At 32.9% G+C, this 14,829-nt stretch overlaps 1 protein-coding gene across 1 annotated transcript in view; it reads left to right on the forward strand.

Moving 5' to 3' along the window:
- LOC127701950 (uncharacterized) overlaps positions 1-14,829 on the forward strand; it is a 141,151-nt gene that overhangs the window by 97,579 nt on the left and 28,743 nt on the right. The window contains exons 35-39 of the mRNA XM_052205925.1: positions 329-468; positions 3,000-3,134; positions 4,254-4,389; positions 8,235-8,467; positions 9,111-9,225. Of these exons, the coding sequence (XP_052061885.1) occupies positions 329-468; positions 3,000-3,134; positions 4,254-4,389; positions 8,235-8,467; positions 9,111-9,225 (759 nt within the window). The remainder of the gene's footprint in view (positions 1-328; positions 469-2,999; positions 3,135-4,253; positions 4,390-8,234; positions 8,468-9,110; positions 9,226-14,829) is intronic.

Genomic DNA, 14,829 nt, shown 5'->3' on the forward strand with positions numbered 1-14,829 from the left:
GGGCATCGTCTGTGTCCATGCATGAACACAATCCACATTTATTTTTAATGATACTGCCTGATTCTTACAAATACTTAAAGATTGTGAATGGAAACAGGAAATGTGTCAAAGAGACATCTACCCGACCAAAGAGCAAAAAACAGCCCAAGGCCACCAATGGGACTTCAACACCGCAAGAAAATCCTGCACCCGGAGGTGGGCTTCAGCTGGCCCCTAAACAGTAATGTTTATATTGATTGTACATATAAAATGAATAAAATGAATAAAATAAAAGAAAATTATTTGTTACTATGAACACAAATGTATTTAAATTTCCTGTAAATTTCAGATGCCCAACATATTCCAACTTACCATCTATTTGTCATCTAGAACAACAACCAGGGCAGTGCTGTAAGACACCTAAATGTGAATATAACCAACAGTTTGGTACATTTACAGGCAACGGAATGATCAGTGGTAAAGGATCAGGTATGTATCAGAGTAAACTCAGAAAAGTGGAGAAACGCAAACATTTTTTGCAAAATCTGTTGGTCTGAAAGTAGGTCTTACAAGGTCAGGAACCTCTACAGTACAAAGGTTGTTGTATGTCATATCTTTATGTTTATTGTAATTTGGAGAAATTTGTGTTGATGACTGATGACTGATCTTTGATAGTTACTGTTAAATGTATTTACAACCATTATATAGACTAGGGGTGACTTATTGCTTGATAGAAACCGGTCTTTTGTTGAAGACAGCTGTATGTTGACCTCCAGAATTGGTTGATATATTGTGTAGACAACTGTCTATTGTTGAAGACAGCAGTTTGTTGACCTTTAAAATTGGTTGATATATTGTGAAGACACATGTCTATTGTTGAAGACAGCTGTTTGTTGACCTCCAGAATTGGTTGATATATTGTGAAGTGAAGACACATGTCTATTGTTGAAAACAGCTGTTTGTTGACCTCCAGAATTGGTTGATATATTGTGAAGTGAAGACACATGTCTATTGTTGAAAACAGCTGTTTGTTGACCTCCAGAATTGGTTGATTTATTATGTAGACAACTGTCTATTGTTGAAGACAGGTGTATGTTGACCTCCAGAATTGGTTGATATATTGTGTAGACAACTGTCTATTGTTGAAGACAGCAGTTTGTTGACCTCCAAAATTGGTTGATATATTGTGTAGACACATGTCTATTGTTGAAGACAGCTGTTTGTTGACCTCCTCAATTGGTTGATATATTGTGTAGACAACTGTCTATTGTTGAAGACAGCAGTTTGTTTACCTTTAAAATTGGTTGATGTATTGTGTAGACACATGTCTATTGTTGAAGACAGCTGTTTTTTGACCTCCAGAATATTGGTTGATATATTGTGTAGACAACTGTCTATTGTTGAAGACAGCAGTTTGTTGACCTCTAAAATTGGTTGATATATTGTGTAGACACATGTCTATTGTTGAAGACAGGTGTATGTTGACCTCCAGAATTGGTTGATATATTGTGAAGACAACTGTATATTGTTGAAGACAGCAGTTTGTTGACCTCTAAAATTGGTTGATATATTGTGTAGACACATGTCTATTGTTGAAGACAGCTGTTTGTTGACCTCCAGAATTGGTTGATATATTGTGAAGTGAAGACACATGTCTATTGTTGAAAACAGCTGTTTGTTGACCTCCAGAATTGGTTGATATATTGTGAAGTGAAGACACATGTCTATTGTTGAAAACAGCTGTTTGTTGACCTCCAGAATTGGTTGATATATTGTGTAGACAACTGTCTATTGTTGAAGACAGGTGTATGTTGACCTCCAGAATTGGTTGATATATTGTGTAGACAACTGTCTATTGTTGAAGACAGCAGTTTGTTGACCTCCAAAATTGGTTGATATATTGTGTAGACACATGTCTATTGTTGAAGACAGCTGTTTGTTGACCTCCTCAATTGGTTGATATATTGTGTAGACAACTGTCTATTGTTGAAGACAGCAGTTTGTTTACCTTTAAAATTGGTTGATGTATTGTGTAGACACATGTCTATTGTTGAAGACAGCTGTTTTTTGACCTCCAGAATATTGGTTGATATATTGTGTAGACAACTGTCTATTGTTGAAGACAGCAGTTTGTTGACCTCTAAAATTGGTTGATATATTGTGTAGACACATGTCTATTGTTGAAGACAGGTGTATGTTGACCTCCAGAATTGGTTGATATATTGTGAAGACAACTGTATATTGTTGAAGACAGCAGTTTGTTGACCTCTAAAATTGGTTGATATATTGTGTAGACACATGTCTATTGTTGAAGACAGCTGTTTGTTGACCTCCAGAATTGGTTGATATATTGTGAAGACAACTGTCTATTGTTGAAGACAGCTGTTTGTTGACCTCCAGAATATTGGTTGATATATTGTGTAGACAACTTTCTATTGTTGAAGACAGCAGTTTGTTGACCTCTAAAATTGGTTGATATATTGTGAAGACACATGTCTATTGTTGAAGACAGCTGTTTGTTGACCTCCAGAATTGGTTGATATATTGTATAGACAAAGACTGTATGTTGACCTCCAGATGTCTTTTAGTATTTTGTGTTGTTTGTTTGCTTTCTCATAGTACTGTGAAGGCTACTAAATTCATTCTAAAAACATTGACAATGCCAAAACATTTAAAACAAATTTCAACAGTATTCTTAAAAATACATTTGATGAATTAAATTTATAGACAAGAAAGGATATGTGGTATCCATTCATGACACAAAATCAGTACAAAATACTAAATGCAAAAGGACCAGCTCTTTTATTGCTGTTTTTCATCTGAAAGTCCTAGTGAGGCCTTCATCACAAAGACAAAACTCTCTCCTCAATGCAAGCTTAAGACAGCACCTAACACCAGTTTAAGCAGAATTCTTTGCAAACTGATGATCATGCAATAACTGTGAATTAAACAACAAAGCCATGGAGTAATATCAATAAAATAAATCTAGCAAAGAAATTGAACATTTATATCTATTTTAGGAATTACAAACCCTACAGATCCACCATGTGTTGACAAATTGCCTAACTGTAAACAGTTTGGACCAGATGTATGTAGTAACCCAGATTATGCCAGCTGGTCTAGAGAAAACTGTCGTAAATTCTGTGGTATATGTGGTAAGTTAATGTAAAGTAATGTTGTAAATTCTGTAATAAATGTGGTAAGTCAATGTAAAGTAATGTTGTAAATTCTGTAATAAATGTGGTAAGTCAATGTAAATAATGTTGTAAATTCTGTAATAAATGTGGTAAGTCAATGTAAAGTAATGTTGTAAATTCTGTAATAAATGTGGTAAGTCAATGTAAATAATGTTGTAAATTCTGTACTAAATGTGGTAAGTCAATGTTAAGTAATGTCGTAAATTCTGTAATAAATGTGGTAAGTCAATGTAAAGTAATGTTGTAAATTCTGTAATAAATGTGGTAAGTCAATGTAAAGTAATGAAAATGTGTTCAAGTATTGCATTGATATTTAGAAGAGAAGGAAATTGTTATATATAGAAGACAAGGAAATTATTATATATTATATACTCTGAATTCATATATTTTTCGAGGATATCAATTTTCGTGGATTGAGGAAAAAAAATGGTATTTTCATGGATATTTGATTTTGTGGTTTGAAAAAGTCTGTATTTATGCTAATTGAAAATTTGTACTTTATTGAACATTTAAATTCATGGTTTACCTAGACCCATGAATTCATGAAAATTGGTATCCAATGAATGATAATGAATCCACAGTATCTTTAAATTCCATTCAAGCTTTTACCTCTGCTTATGTATTAAATGTAATTGTCCTCCTTTTTATTTGTGAAATTATGTAAAATATATAACTCAACATGCTCAATGACACAAGACCCTTGGTTAAGCCAAGTACATGTATATAAAAATATGAAAACAGTATACAAAAAGCACACTCTATTGATCATTTACTGACATACAAGGAAAAGATATTTAAAGAGATACCTGTTAATGGGTTAAATGTTATTACAAATTAGTATACTATTTGTTCCTTATGAGACAGATTACACCACTGTTATGCCACTAAACACTACTAGCTGACCCTTTGTGTCTTCTGTTTTAGGGGATTTATGATTAAGGGTCAATTGGTTTGGAGGAAAGGGCTGTTGATGTTGGAGCTGGATCTCTGATTAATTAAAATTTCAGATAAAGGAGAAATTAGATTGATTTGACAACTTTTCTATAACATAAATATGTTGCTTGTGTTTTCGTTCAGGTGACCAGCCAGGCCCAAATGATGTATGTATCTACAAGGGTGTCTCCTACAAACAGGGTCAGACTTGGTATGATGGATGTGATCTTGAATGTAAATGTGAACGGGCTATATATGGGTACTACAGATGTAATAAGAGGTATTTTAACTTTTGCAGATAATGTTAAGCCCCAACTACTACTGTAGGTGGAATTTACGGTTTATGATCTATTTGTCTGTTGGTTTATTTGTCCGTCCCATATCAGGTTAAAAATTTAGGTTAAGGTAGTTAACAGTCAAATCCGGGACACATCAATTGTAAAATTTAATACACATGTCCATTAATGAGGGGGAGGAAAGGGGGGGGGGGGAGTCATCCTGAATTTCAGAAAAAATAAAGCATTCTTTCCCTGATCTGGAAAAATTAATCATTAATTCACGAGACCGGATAAGTTTAGATTCCAAATTTCCACAAAAATATAGACCCAATCCCAAAATTCCCCAAAAATAAAGGCCCAATCCCGACATCCAGAAAAAGGTCCTTCCGCCATGGTTCCATGAACATTGAAATGCTTTAATGTGAAATCAGCAAATTATCAAGTTAATTTTTTTTATTGATGTCACATCATCTTGAAACTAAAATACAAGTACACAGTAAAAGTATAAAAATAAGAATGCGGTATGCTTGCCAATGTGACAACTCTCCACCAGAGACCAAATGACATAGAAGTTTACAACTATAGGTCACTGTATGGTATTCAACAATGAGCAAAACCCATACCGCATAGTCAGCTACAAAAGGCACCGATAATGTTCATTATGATGTGAACTTTTTAATGTAAATGCCAAATTAGGGTCTTGACTCAAATTTCACGTTTCACTGAAAATAGAAAAATAGTGAGAGCAGGACAAAATTTCCTATTGACACAGATTCTAGGTTTGGCACTATTTTCCATGCATTTTGTACTGTGCAACAATGATAAACACATGCTTTTACATCCTGATAGAAGCAAATACCAAATCCATAAAATAATGTCTGCTTGGAATAGCGTATCTCCTAGAAAGTTATTGTCAGCCAGTTCTGATCAATCTTCAATACTCTAAAAGTATTATTAGTGTAGAAAAGTTCAGAAAGTCTTATGAACTAAATTTGATGTAACAATAAACTGAATTATGAATTTTTATGAATTATAAGGTTACAGCATCTGTACTTCAGTCTGTACAAAGAAAATGAAATTTACTTTATTACATTTTTTACTTTAATAGTGAAATGAAAAAAAAATCATTACTACATTTGTCTACAGACTGAGGTAACCTATTGAAATGAAAAAAAACAAGGAGATATGGTATTCAATAATTGCCAGTGAGACAACTATCCACCAGAATTCAAAAGAAGTGGATTTAAGCAATTATAGGCCACATATGTACTGTAAAGCCCTCAGCCTTCAACAATGAAAAATCCTATACCGTAAATTGGGTTATTTTGGTTGTAGTTTTATTTTGATTTATTTGGTGCCTCCAATGAAAGTGCCAAAATTAAACACAGGAAAATAAAGCAACCACTAAAAATTGAAACGCCAAAATCGTGTACCCGTACAACAATATTGTAATTCTATACATAGCCAAATCTGCAAATAAATACCTGGTATAATTTGACAACAACACTATATAGTTTTTACTTAATTGTCAATTTTCTGAAATTGTTAAGAAAACACAACATGAATTTTTATTCACACATGTCATATATATGCCAGGCTATTGCTGATTAGACACCGTTATTGGTAATTAGAATATCAAAACTCCTTGTAGTCCTTGATCGTCAATAGATTAACATGTACTGCAATAGAGATGATTAAAATTTATTTCATATTATGATATTTGTAAAAATTGATAATCTATTTAAATGTGATTTTAATGTTTAAGATTTTATTTCATATTTTCTTTCAGCTTTGAACCCCGATATACGGAATTATTTGCAATTGCATCCGTATCCGACTCCTTCATTTAGTTAACTTTGTCGTGTTTCTAGTTGAGAAATTCAATGATATTTTGTCAATAAACGGGTAAATAAAGTCAAATATGAATGAGCTTGCTCACTACTGTTGTTCCAAAATTAAACATATCAATTGGAGGAAGCACCAAAATTCACACACCAAAATAAAACACATGCCCTTAGAGAAAAAAAAACAGCCAAAATATCCCGACGCCAAAATTTCCCAATTTACGGTACTGTATTAGTCGACTATAAAAGGCCCCAAAATGAAAAATGTTTTATAACTATTATCCAACCTGGTTAGGGAGCAGATAATAAAAAGATGACTGGTAAAGATGTTTGAATCATTATACGACCGCAAAAAAAATTTTTGTGGTCGTATATTGGTATGACGTCGTCGTCGTCCGGCGTCGTCGTCCGAAGACACATTAGTTTTCGCACTCTAACTTTAGTTTAAGTGAGTGGATCTCAATGAAATTTTACCATAAGGTTCAATACCACAAAAGGAAGGTGGGGATTGATTTTGGGGGTTATGGTACGGACAGTTAAGGAATTAGGGGCCAAAAAGGGGCCAAAAATAAGCATTTTTGTTACTTCCAGACATAACTTGTGTGTAAGTGTATGGATCTCTCTGACATTGTACCACAAGTTTCCATATCACTAAGGGAATGCTGGGATTGATTTTGGGGGTAATTGCCTCCAAATTTTAGGAATTAGGGGCCAAAAAGTGGCAAAAAACAAACATTTTTCTAGTTTCATGACAATAACTTAAGTGTAAGTGTATGGATCTTTATGAAATTGTACTAAAAGGTTCCATATCACAAAGGGAATGCTGGGATTGATTTTGGGGGTAATTGCCTCAAAATTTTAGGAATTAGGGGCCAAAAAGGGGCAAAAAACAAGCATTTTTCTAGTTTCATGACAATAACTTGTGTGTAAGTGTATGGATCTTTATGAAATTGTACTACAAGGTTCCATATCACAAAGGGAAAGCTGGAATTGAGTTTGGGGGTATTTGCCCAAAAAGTTTAGGAATAAGGGGCCAAAAAGGGGCCAAAAATAAGCATTTTTCTAGTTTCCAGACAATAACTTGTGTTCAAGTGTATGGATCTCTCTGAAATTGTACTTCAAGGTACCATACCACAAAGGGAAGGCTGGGATTGATTTTGGGGGTAATTCCGTAAAAATTTTAGTAATAAGGGGCCATAAAAGGGCAAAAAAACAAGCATTTTTCTTGTTTCAGGACAATAACTTGTGTGTAAGTGTATGGATCTTTATGAAATTGTACTGCAAGGTTCCATATCACAAAGGGAAAGCTGGGTTTGAGTTTGGTGGTAATTGCCCTAAACGTTTAGGAATTTGTGGCCAAAAAGGGGCCAAAAAATAAGCATTTTTCTATTTTCCAGACAATAACTTGTGTTCAAGTTTATGGATCTCTCTGAAATTGTACTGCAAGGTACCATACCACAAAGGGAAGGCTGGGATTGAGTTTGGGGGAGATGAATCATAAGGGAGTTCAAAAAATTTTGGGGGGGGGATTTTTTTTTCATTTTTTTTCTTAAAAATTTTCCATTTTAAATTGGTTACTTCTGATTTATATATATAAGCAAATAATAATGATTTGGTTTGAATAGGTAAATTAAATTTTTTTAAGTTCTTAGACCACTTTCATTCTGTGTCAGAAACCTATGCTGTGTCAAATATTTAATTACAATCCAAATTCAGTGCTGTATCAAGCTTGAATGTTGTGTCCATACTTGCCCCAACTGTTCAGGGTTCGACCTCTGCGGTCGTATCAAGCTGCGCCCCAGCGGAGCATTTTATTTTAATAGCTCTCACAGAATACATACTCAAATACAGATATCAATCATGGAGTGCATGATGAACTAAAGTAATTTTACAGTAATAAACTTTTATCTGATAGTCTTATAGGATTCTAAGAGAGTTGAATTATTGTAAAAGTGCTAACTGCTACTGTCTAGGACTTTCATTCTGATTGCTACTTTTTTTAGATGTCCAGATTATGTAAATCTTCCACTCAACTGTAACTTGGTTAAAGTAGCCACCGATTGTTGTAAGAAGGTAGAATGCACAGGTGGACAGGGAACCTTTGTAGGATCTGCTCTGACACCTGGACTCATTGGAAACCAGCCACAACCAACATTACAGGTTACTCCTTCACCAATACCAGGACAACCCACACCAAAACCAGGACAAATTCCACAACTCATACCATCTCAAGTTGGTTAGTATAATTACTTTTAAGTATCCTCCATAGTATATTTACAACTGTAATGGTTGAACGTCTTAACAACATTAATTGTTAGTACATGTAATTGTAAATTCAGAAATTGTTTTAAGGTTTTTATTAATGTGAATAATGGGACTGGTTGAGTATTGCAATAAGAGCTTGCATTCTAATAACTGATTCATTTATCTGTATGCAGATTTTCCTAAAATCTCAAAAACTAATGCATTTTTGTCTACCGGGTATTCTTCAAAAATCACAATAATAAATGCATGCAATAATTTCTGAATTTATAGTATTTTTATTACAGTATCATTGGGGTATCTTTACATCTGTAATATTTTCAACAGTGATTGATTGTTGGTTACTGAATGTCCAGTGGCAAATATTTCATTCATATTCATGATGATTTAACATTAATATTTGAGTATGTTGATAAATATAATGAAGAGATATCTTAACTGCCTAATAAGCTTGATATCTGTACAATTCTCACCATTAAAGATTATTTTTACAACATTAAAAGTTGAGTTTATTTGCAACAGTGATGTTTTAGTATGATGATATTCCACAATGTTATTTAAATTCTTAAGTTGTAGTGGTAAATAAAAGTTTAGAAAATACTTTTTTTTCATTCTAGATGGATGTTATGTGAATGGCACACTATACCAACAAGGGCAGAGATGGGTTGTTGGATGTGTCCAAGCTTGTCGCTGTGATGATGCTAAAGCAGGTCGCTACAGATGTGACCCTAAGTAATTTATATTATAGCTTTATTTACCAAATAGCAGAACTAATCATTTTAAACACTAAATACATTGCATTTGTAAATAACAAAAGATGTAATTTTATTGCTTTACAAAATGTTTCTTAAGCCCTAGGTAAACTTAATTAAGTTCTATACAAGGATATATTCATTACTCAGAAAATTGAATGAATTATTTTTCATCCAACTTTATAAAACAATTGGTTTAATAGTTTTTAATTAAGGTAACACGATACCGAATGGCATATCTCCCGATTTCTAAAATTTTTGGCACACTTGTTCTTTGGTTTGAGTTACATCGGAATATGAAATAAAAAATGGGGTTCACCATTCTTGTTTTTTTGTAATTTTGATAAGTAAATGTCAATTTTGGCGCCAAATTTACATAGATATATAGAGAAAATGCCTTTTTTTCGACTTACTTTTCTAGATTTTTCAATGGATGACTATTTTTTCATATAGGGAGAAAGACTAAAAACTAACATAATATTCAGGATTGTATAAAAAATCCATACACGTATAAAAATACATATGTCACTATCCTTGTTTTTTAGATAAATCGCTTCAAAGATGACCGATGCGCTTAGAAATTGACAAAAATTTGTGACGTTACGGAATACAGAATAACGTTATTTTTATTCAGAGGGATTGAAAAAAAAAATATGTAACGGGATCTTAATGGTGTTTGTAACGGGATCTGAATGGTGTTTGTTATTTTATTTTCATTCCCCCTGTCGGAAATTTCCTAATAATTCAATATAACATTCGACTGAGTTAATTTTATTTCGTCCTAACTGTGTGCACTTTTAGCTTTCAAAACTGAATCTTCAACTTAACCCTACCAAACTAGACAATGCTGATGACACCGATGTATCCATGCATGAATAACATAAAGTGCTTCAAACATTTGATTTGGTAAACAGTGATGTCGAGGTACAATTTGAATTGATTGATTGATGGTTGCTTGACGTCCAGTGGCAAATATTTCATGGATTTTCAGGACGATACAACACAACTTGAAAAGTTATGTCTAAATGACACATTTGATGCAGCTGTCAAAAAAGGTTACACATTCTGCTAGTTGTGAATATTATAAAGAAAATCAACATCCTGATAAAATACGTATTCTATAAATATAGTCATATACTCTGTATGATGTAAACGTGTGGGTTGTGTGCGTTGTTAGTCGGACAAACCTTGCAAACTGTATGCAAAATTTCACTTGAATAGACAAAGTTCAATATTCTGTCATTCGTGGAAAATTATTATAAAAAAGTGATCCTGAGAATATACATGCACCCTCAATATAGGTAAAAAAAGACTTGGTGCAATATATTATCAAAATGCCAAATTCAGCAACCTGTCATAAAAAATTAAAATCTGACAAGAAGCGCGTATTGTATATGTAATAACACCAAGTACATAATTTAAAAGTTAACGCTTCAAAACTGTAATCCTAAAAAATCAGCCGTATAAACCCTATATACCAAGTAAGGGACGGACTGTCGAAGGACACGGGTAAAACAATATGCTCCCAGCATTTTGTCAAGGGAGCAAAATATATATTAGCATATATGATGATGTTCTATTTTATAAATCATTTGGTGACAAAATATCTTTTTGAATAAGCAGTTCATAGTGGAATGGTAATATGGGGATCTCAAATGTAGCTACGTAAGCAAGCTAACGTCTACGTCATTTGGTCTTTGATGGAAAGTTGTCTAAATGGCAATCATACGACATCTCCTTATTTCATAAGCGATTGAGTTTTCTCCAGAAATACAAAAATTTTAAAGACTAACAAATACGTACTAGGAGACTGAAATGTGTTGCTGTTATAGTTAAAATCTGACTTTTGATGTGAACATGTGATGTTATAATTTGATAGATTTGATACTTGCCATACTAAATATACTTATTAACTTTCCAATTCAAGGGACCAACGAATCCTTACTAAAACTACAAATTAGCAGTAAAAAAATACTCGTCCATCCTGCATTAGTCACGTGTTATATAGATGTCTTTGGTTTTGTGTGTCGTTAATTGGCCATTTTCTGGTTTATTGTATATCCCACATTTCCATTTATGCACACAAAGAAAAAACAACCCTTTTAATTTACATAAACACTTGTGTACTTGTTGTAAAAACTCCTTTTAAGACTGCGGCTATGTGAGTAATATGCCCATCCCCCAAAAGGCACCTTTGCTAATCGCCTGTGAGTCGTTTTGTCTCCCCACTTTGTGAAAAGGTGCGTTTTTTTATCCGCTATACCTGTACATCATGTCCAACTCAAAAATCCAAAATACACACCCCTCCCCGAAGACAAAGTGCAAATTAAAATGAATCTAAAATAAAATTGATTTTAAGATCTCGTTAGATTTTTGTCCCCCGCGCGACGCGTTGTGGTGGACATACAAATACCGGGGGTCCGTCCTTCCGTCCGTCTGTTTGTCTGTCCGGTCTTGTTAACTCTCTGACGTGTACAATTCTTGCCTGATTTTTATAAAACTAAAACTTATATATTAGGTTTATATAAGCATGTTCGCTGACAAGTTTGAAAATCAATGCCGATCAACTATTTTTAAAAGAGTCATGCCCCTTGGATATATTAATTAGTATATGGAAAATTGCATTTTCAAGTAAGCACTCTCACGTGTACAATTTTTGCCAGATCTTTAAATAATTTATGTTAAAGGTTTATATCAGCATTGTCTTGGATTATTTCGAAGGTCAGTGTTGATCAAATATTCTTAAAAGAGTTATGCCCCTTGAGAATAATAATTGCATTGCATTTGCCCTCAAATCTGCATTTCTCTATTAACGATATTTATAAAAAAAAATAAAAATCCAAGAACAAACAATTTTTGTTAAAGTTATAATGGCCATTGACAGGTACAATATGTAGAACGCGGGAGGGGGTGGGGTGGGGGCATTGGAACTGTTCTTTTAATCAGTTTGTTTTTGCCGTTTGAATATAATAGGTTAATGAAAATATCTTGTTTGCGTTCGAAGTGCTACTCTGGATTTACCTTCATTGAAGCACCGATCATTCATTCATTGTGGGGCCACATGTTTGTAATTAATCGTTTGATTGTAAATTTCGAGAAAATAATTTATTTCAGAACGGAATTGAAAGAAAAGATGTAACGGGATCTGAATGATTAAATTAAATTTCGACCTAACCGAGTGCACATTTAGTGTTGACATCCCATATGTTTAAGCCTTTGTTAACTTTCTCCTTATTCCGATGTGACTGTCCTGTTTAGACTGTGCTTTTAAGATTACAATGCTAGTAGTTTCTTTTAAACAAGCTTTCGAAACCATATCGGATTTCTTTTGTACAGTCCAATAAATTTCAAAGACTGTTTACACTTGAAACAAAGGAAAAGTTGTTCGGCCAAATAGCCAATTTTAACTGCTCTTCTTTGTTCATTCCATGCCAATAAACCAGTTTTTGTCTGAGTTTGTACGTCTGCTTGTATGGTGCTTTTTTCGGAAAAATTCTATCGGTATTCTTTTCCAAATAATTTCCTTTTTCTATTTTGCTAGCGACGTTTTTCGGTGACCATTTAAAAACGAATGGGCTTCTTAGCGGAATTGCATTAATTGTGGTACAATTCCCAGTATGTTCATACATTATCATGCGTTTCTATAATTTGGATTTCTAGATCTTTCTACTTTCAAAAAAAAATTTCATCAGGAAACAGCGTACATCCTTAATAAGAATGTATTGAAAAAAAAACCCAACCCAGAATAAAAAGCTCAGTCTGTTATGCATAAGAACATATATAGATAAATCGTACAAATGCTTACTTATCTAAAAAGTATATATTTAAATGTGAAGAATGAGAAGAGGAATGGGAGGAAGACGCCGAATCAATCAATGTCAAATATATAACGTAATGCATCAAATTCCTCGACATTCTGCATCTATGCAATGTTACTATTAATGATGTTAATAAAAATAAAAGGTTAATTTACTATTTATATTTCACCTAAGTGTGATTTTTTTTCTTCTCGTTTTTGTTCTTTTTTTTTTAATCTTAATTATGCATTTTTTTTTGTTTTGTGATTGAATATGATACGTATAGAAAGCGACGCTAAAATGAAGGTATTTTTAATATATAATCATATATATTTGCAAATTTGAAATAAAGAAACATTTATCTTTCAACTATTTTATACCAGACTGAGGCAAATTGTTTGTTTGATTCGTTCTAAGTTTTATACGTTTGACGTCAATTTCAAAGACGTCGACAACAGCAGGAACGATAACTCGTGGCGTACCGTCATTCGGTATCGTGTAAACTTAACAAGACAGAAATTATCCTTAGGAACAAGGAATTATTTGAATCTGGAATAATTTTGAATTCTGGAAAATTGGTAAGAAAAGTATGATGAAAACTAATTCAAATAGGGTTAGCCATGCATGCATGGCTAAGGTATTTTACTTTCACTGATATTTCGGTATGAACTAACTCACCCCCCTTAGCCAAGTGCACATGGCTAACCTTATTTATTTGGGTTAGTTTTCATCGTGCATTTCTTATCAATTTTCCAGAATTCAAAATTATTCCAGATTCAAATAATTCCTTGTTTATAGTAGAAGGGTCCGGAAACGGTCATATTTGCAAGTCATGACCTAAACTGAAAGTTATTTGTCCTAAATGGCAGATTGGGATTTAGGACAAATTTATTTTTTTTACAGAAATAATTCCAGTCATTTCATTGAGATCAGGTTTCTTTATTGCCATTTTGCACTTATTTTTGTTTTGTAATCTCTTTCCTGTAATAAAACTGCCACTCCAGGCTATCGTTTCACATATTGTATGATAATCCTGAGGATCCTCCTAATAATCATATAAACTGATTAATGCCTCCCGGAAATATTGACTAATGATTGCTAATCATTAGTTACCTGTGTTTTTAATTCACACCTGAGAGTGATCACAAGTGCAGACCTAATTAATATTATAAAGAAATTAGAATTCTATGACAACTTTCTTCATTGTTTAATTACTTTTCAGCAAAGCCAATTGACAATTCTGATTTAAAATTAAAACTTAATTTTATTTACGTAGAAAAAAGTAATTTTTCACAAGTCAAACTTGTGCATAATTTACTGTGTAAAACGCATGTGTGAAAGTATCACCATATTAGACACTTAATCGTAAAATGCAAAATGATTTTATGCTAATTAAAGGAGTGCAACTATAATCTGTTATATTCAAACACATTTAAAGGTATAAATAAAGTTCGTTGATGCTATGTCTAGTGTGAATAGATTAGACAGTTTGAGAAAAAAGGGCCCAACTATTAAGTCATCTCAAAATGAATTTGTGTGAAAAAATTTCCAGATCCTTTCTTAAAACATAGTTAAAAATAAAAACTTTTTATAAACATTTTTTGAACTTGGATTACAATTTTATGGGGGCTTGAACTTGTAAAAAGTTAAATCGGAATCTAACATCTTGTTCATAAAAAATGCCAAATTATGTATATATCATAGAAAAAATACATCAAATACGATATATTTAGAAAGACAGTAAATATTAAAACACAAATAAAGAAGCAACCAGTAATTCCTTTCAT

The sequence above is a fragment of the Mytilus californianus genome, unplaced genomic scaffold (assembly GCF_021869535.1).
Source record: "Mytilus californianus isolate M0D057914Y unplaced genomic scaffold, xbMytCali1.0.p SCAF_5, whole genome shotgun sequence".
Classification (NCBI taxonomy): Eukaryota; Metazoa; Mollusca; class Bivalvia; order Mytilida; family Mytilidae; genus Mytilus; species Mytilus californianus.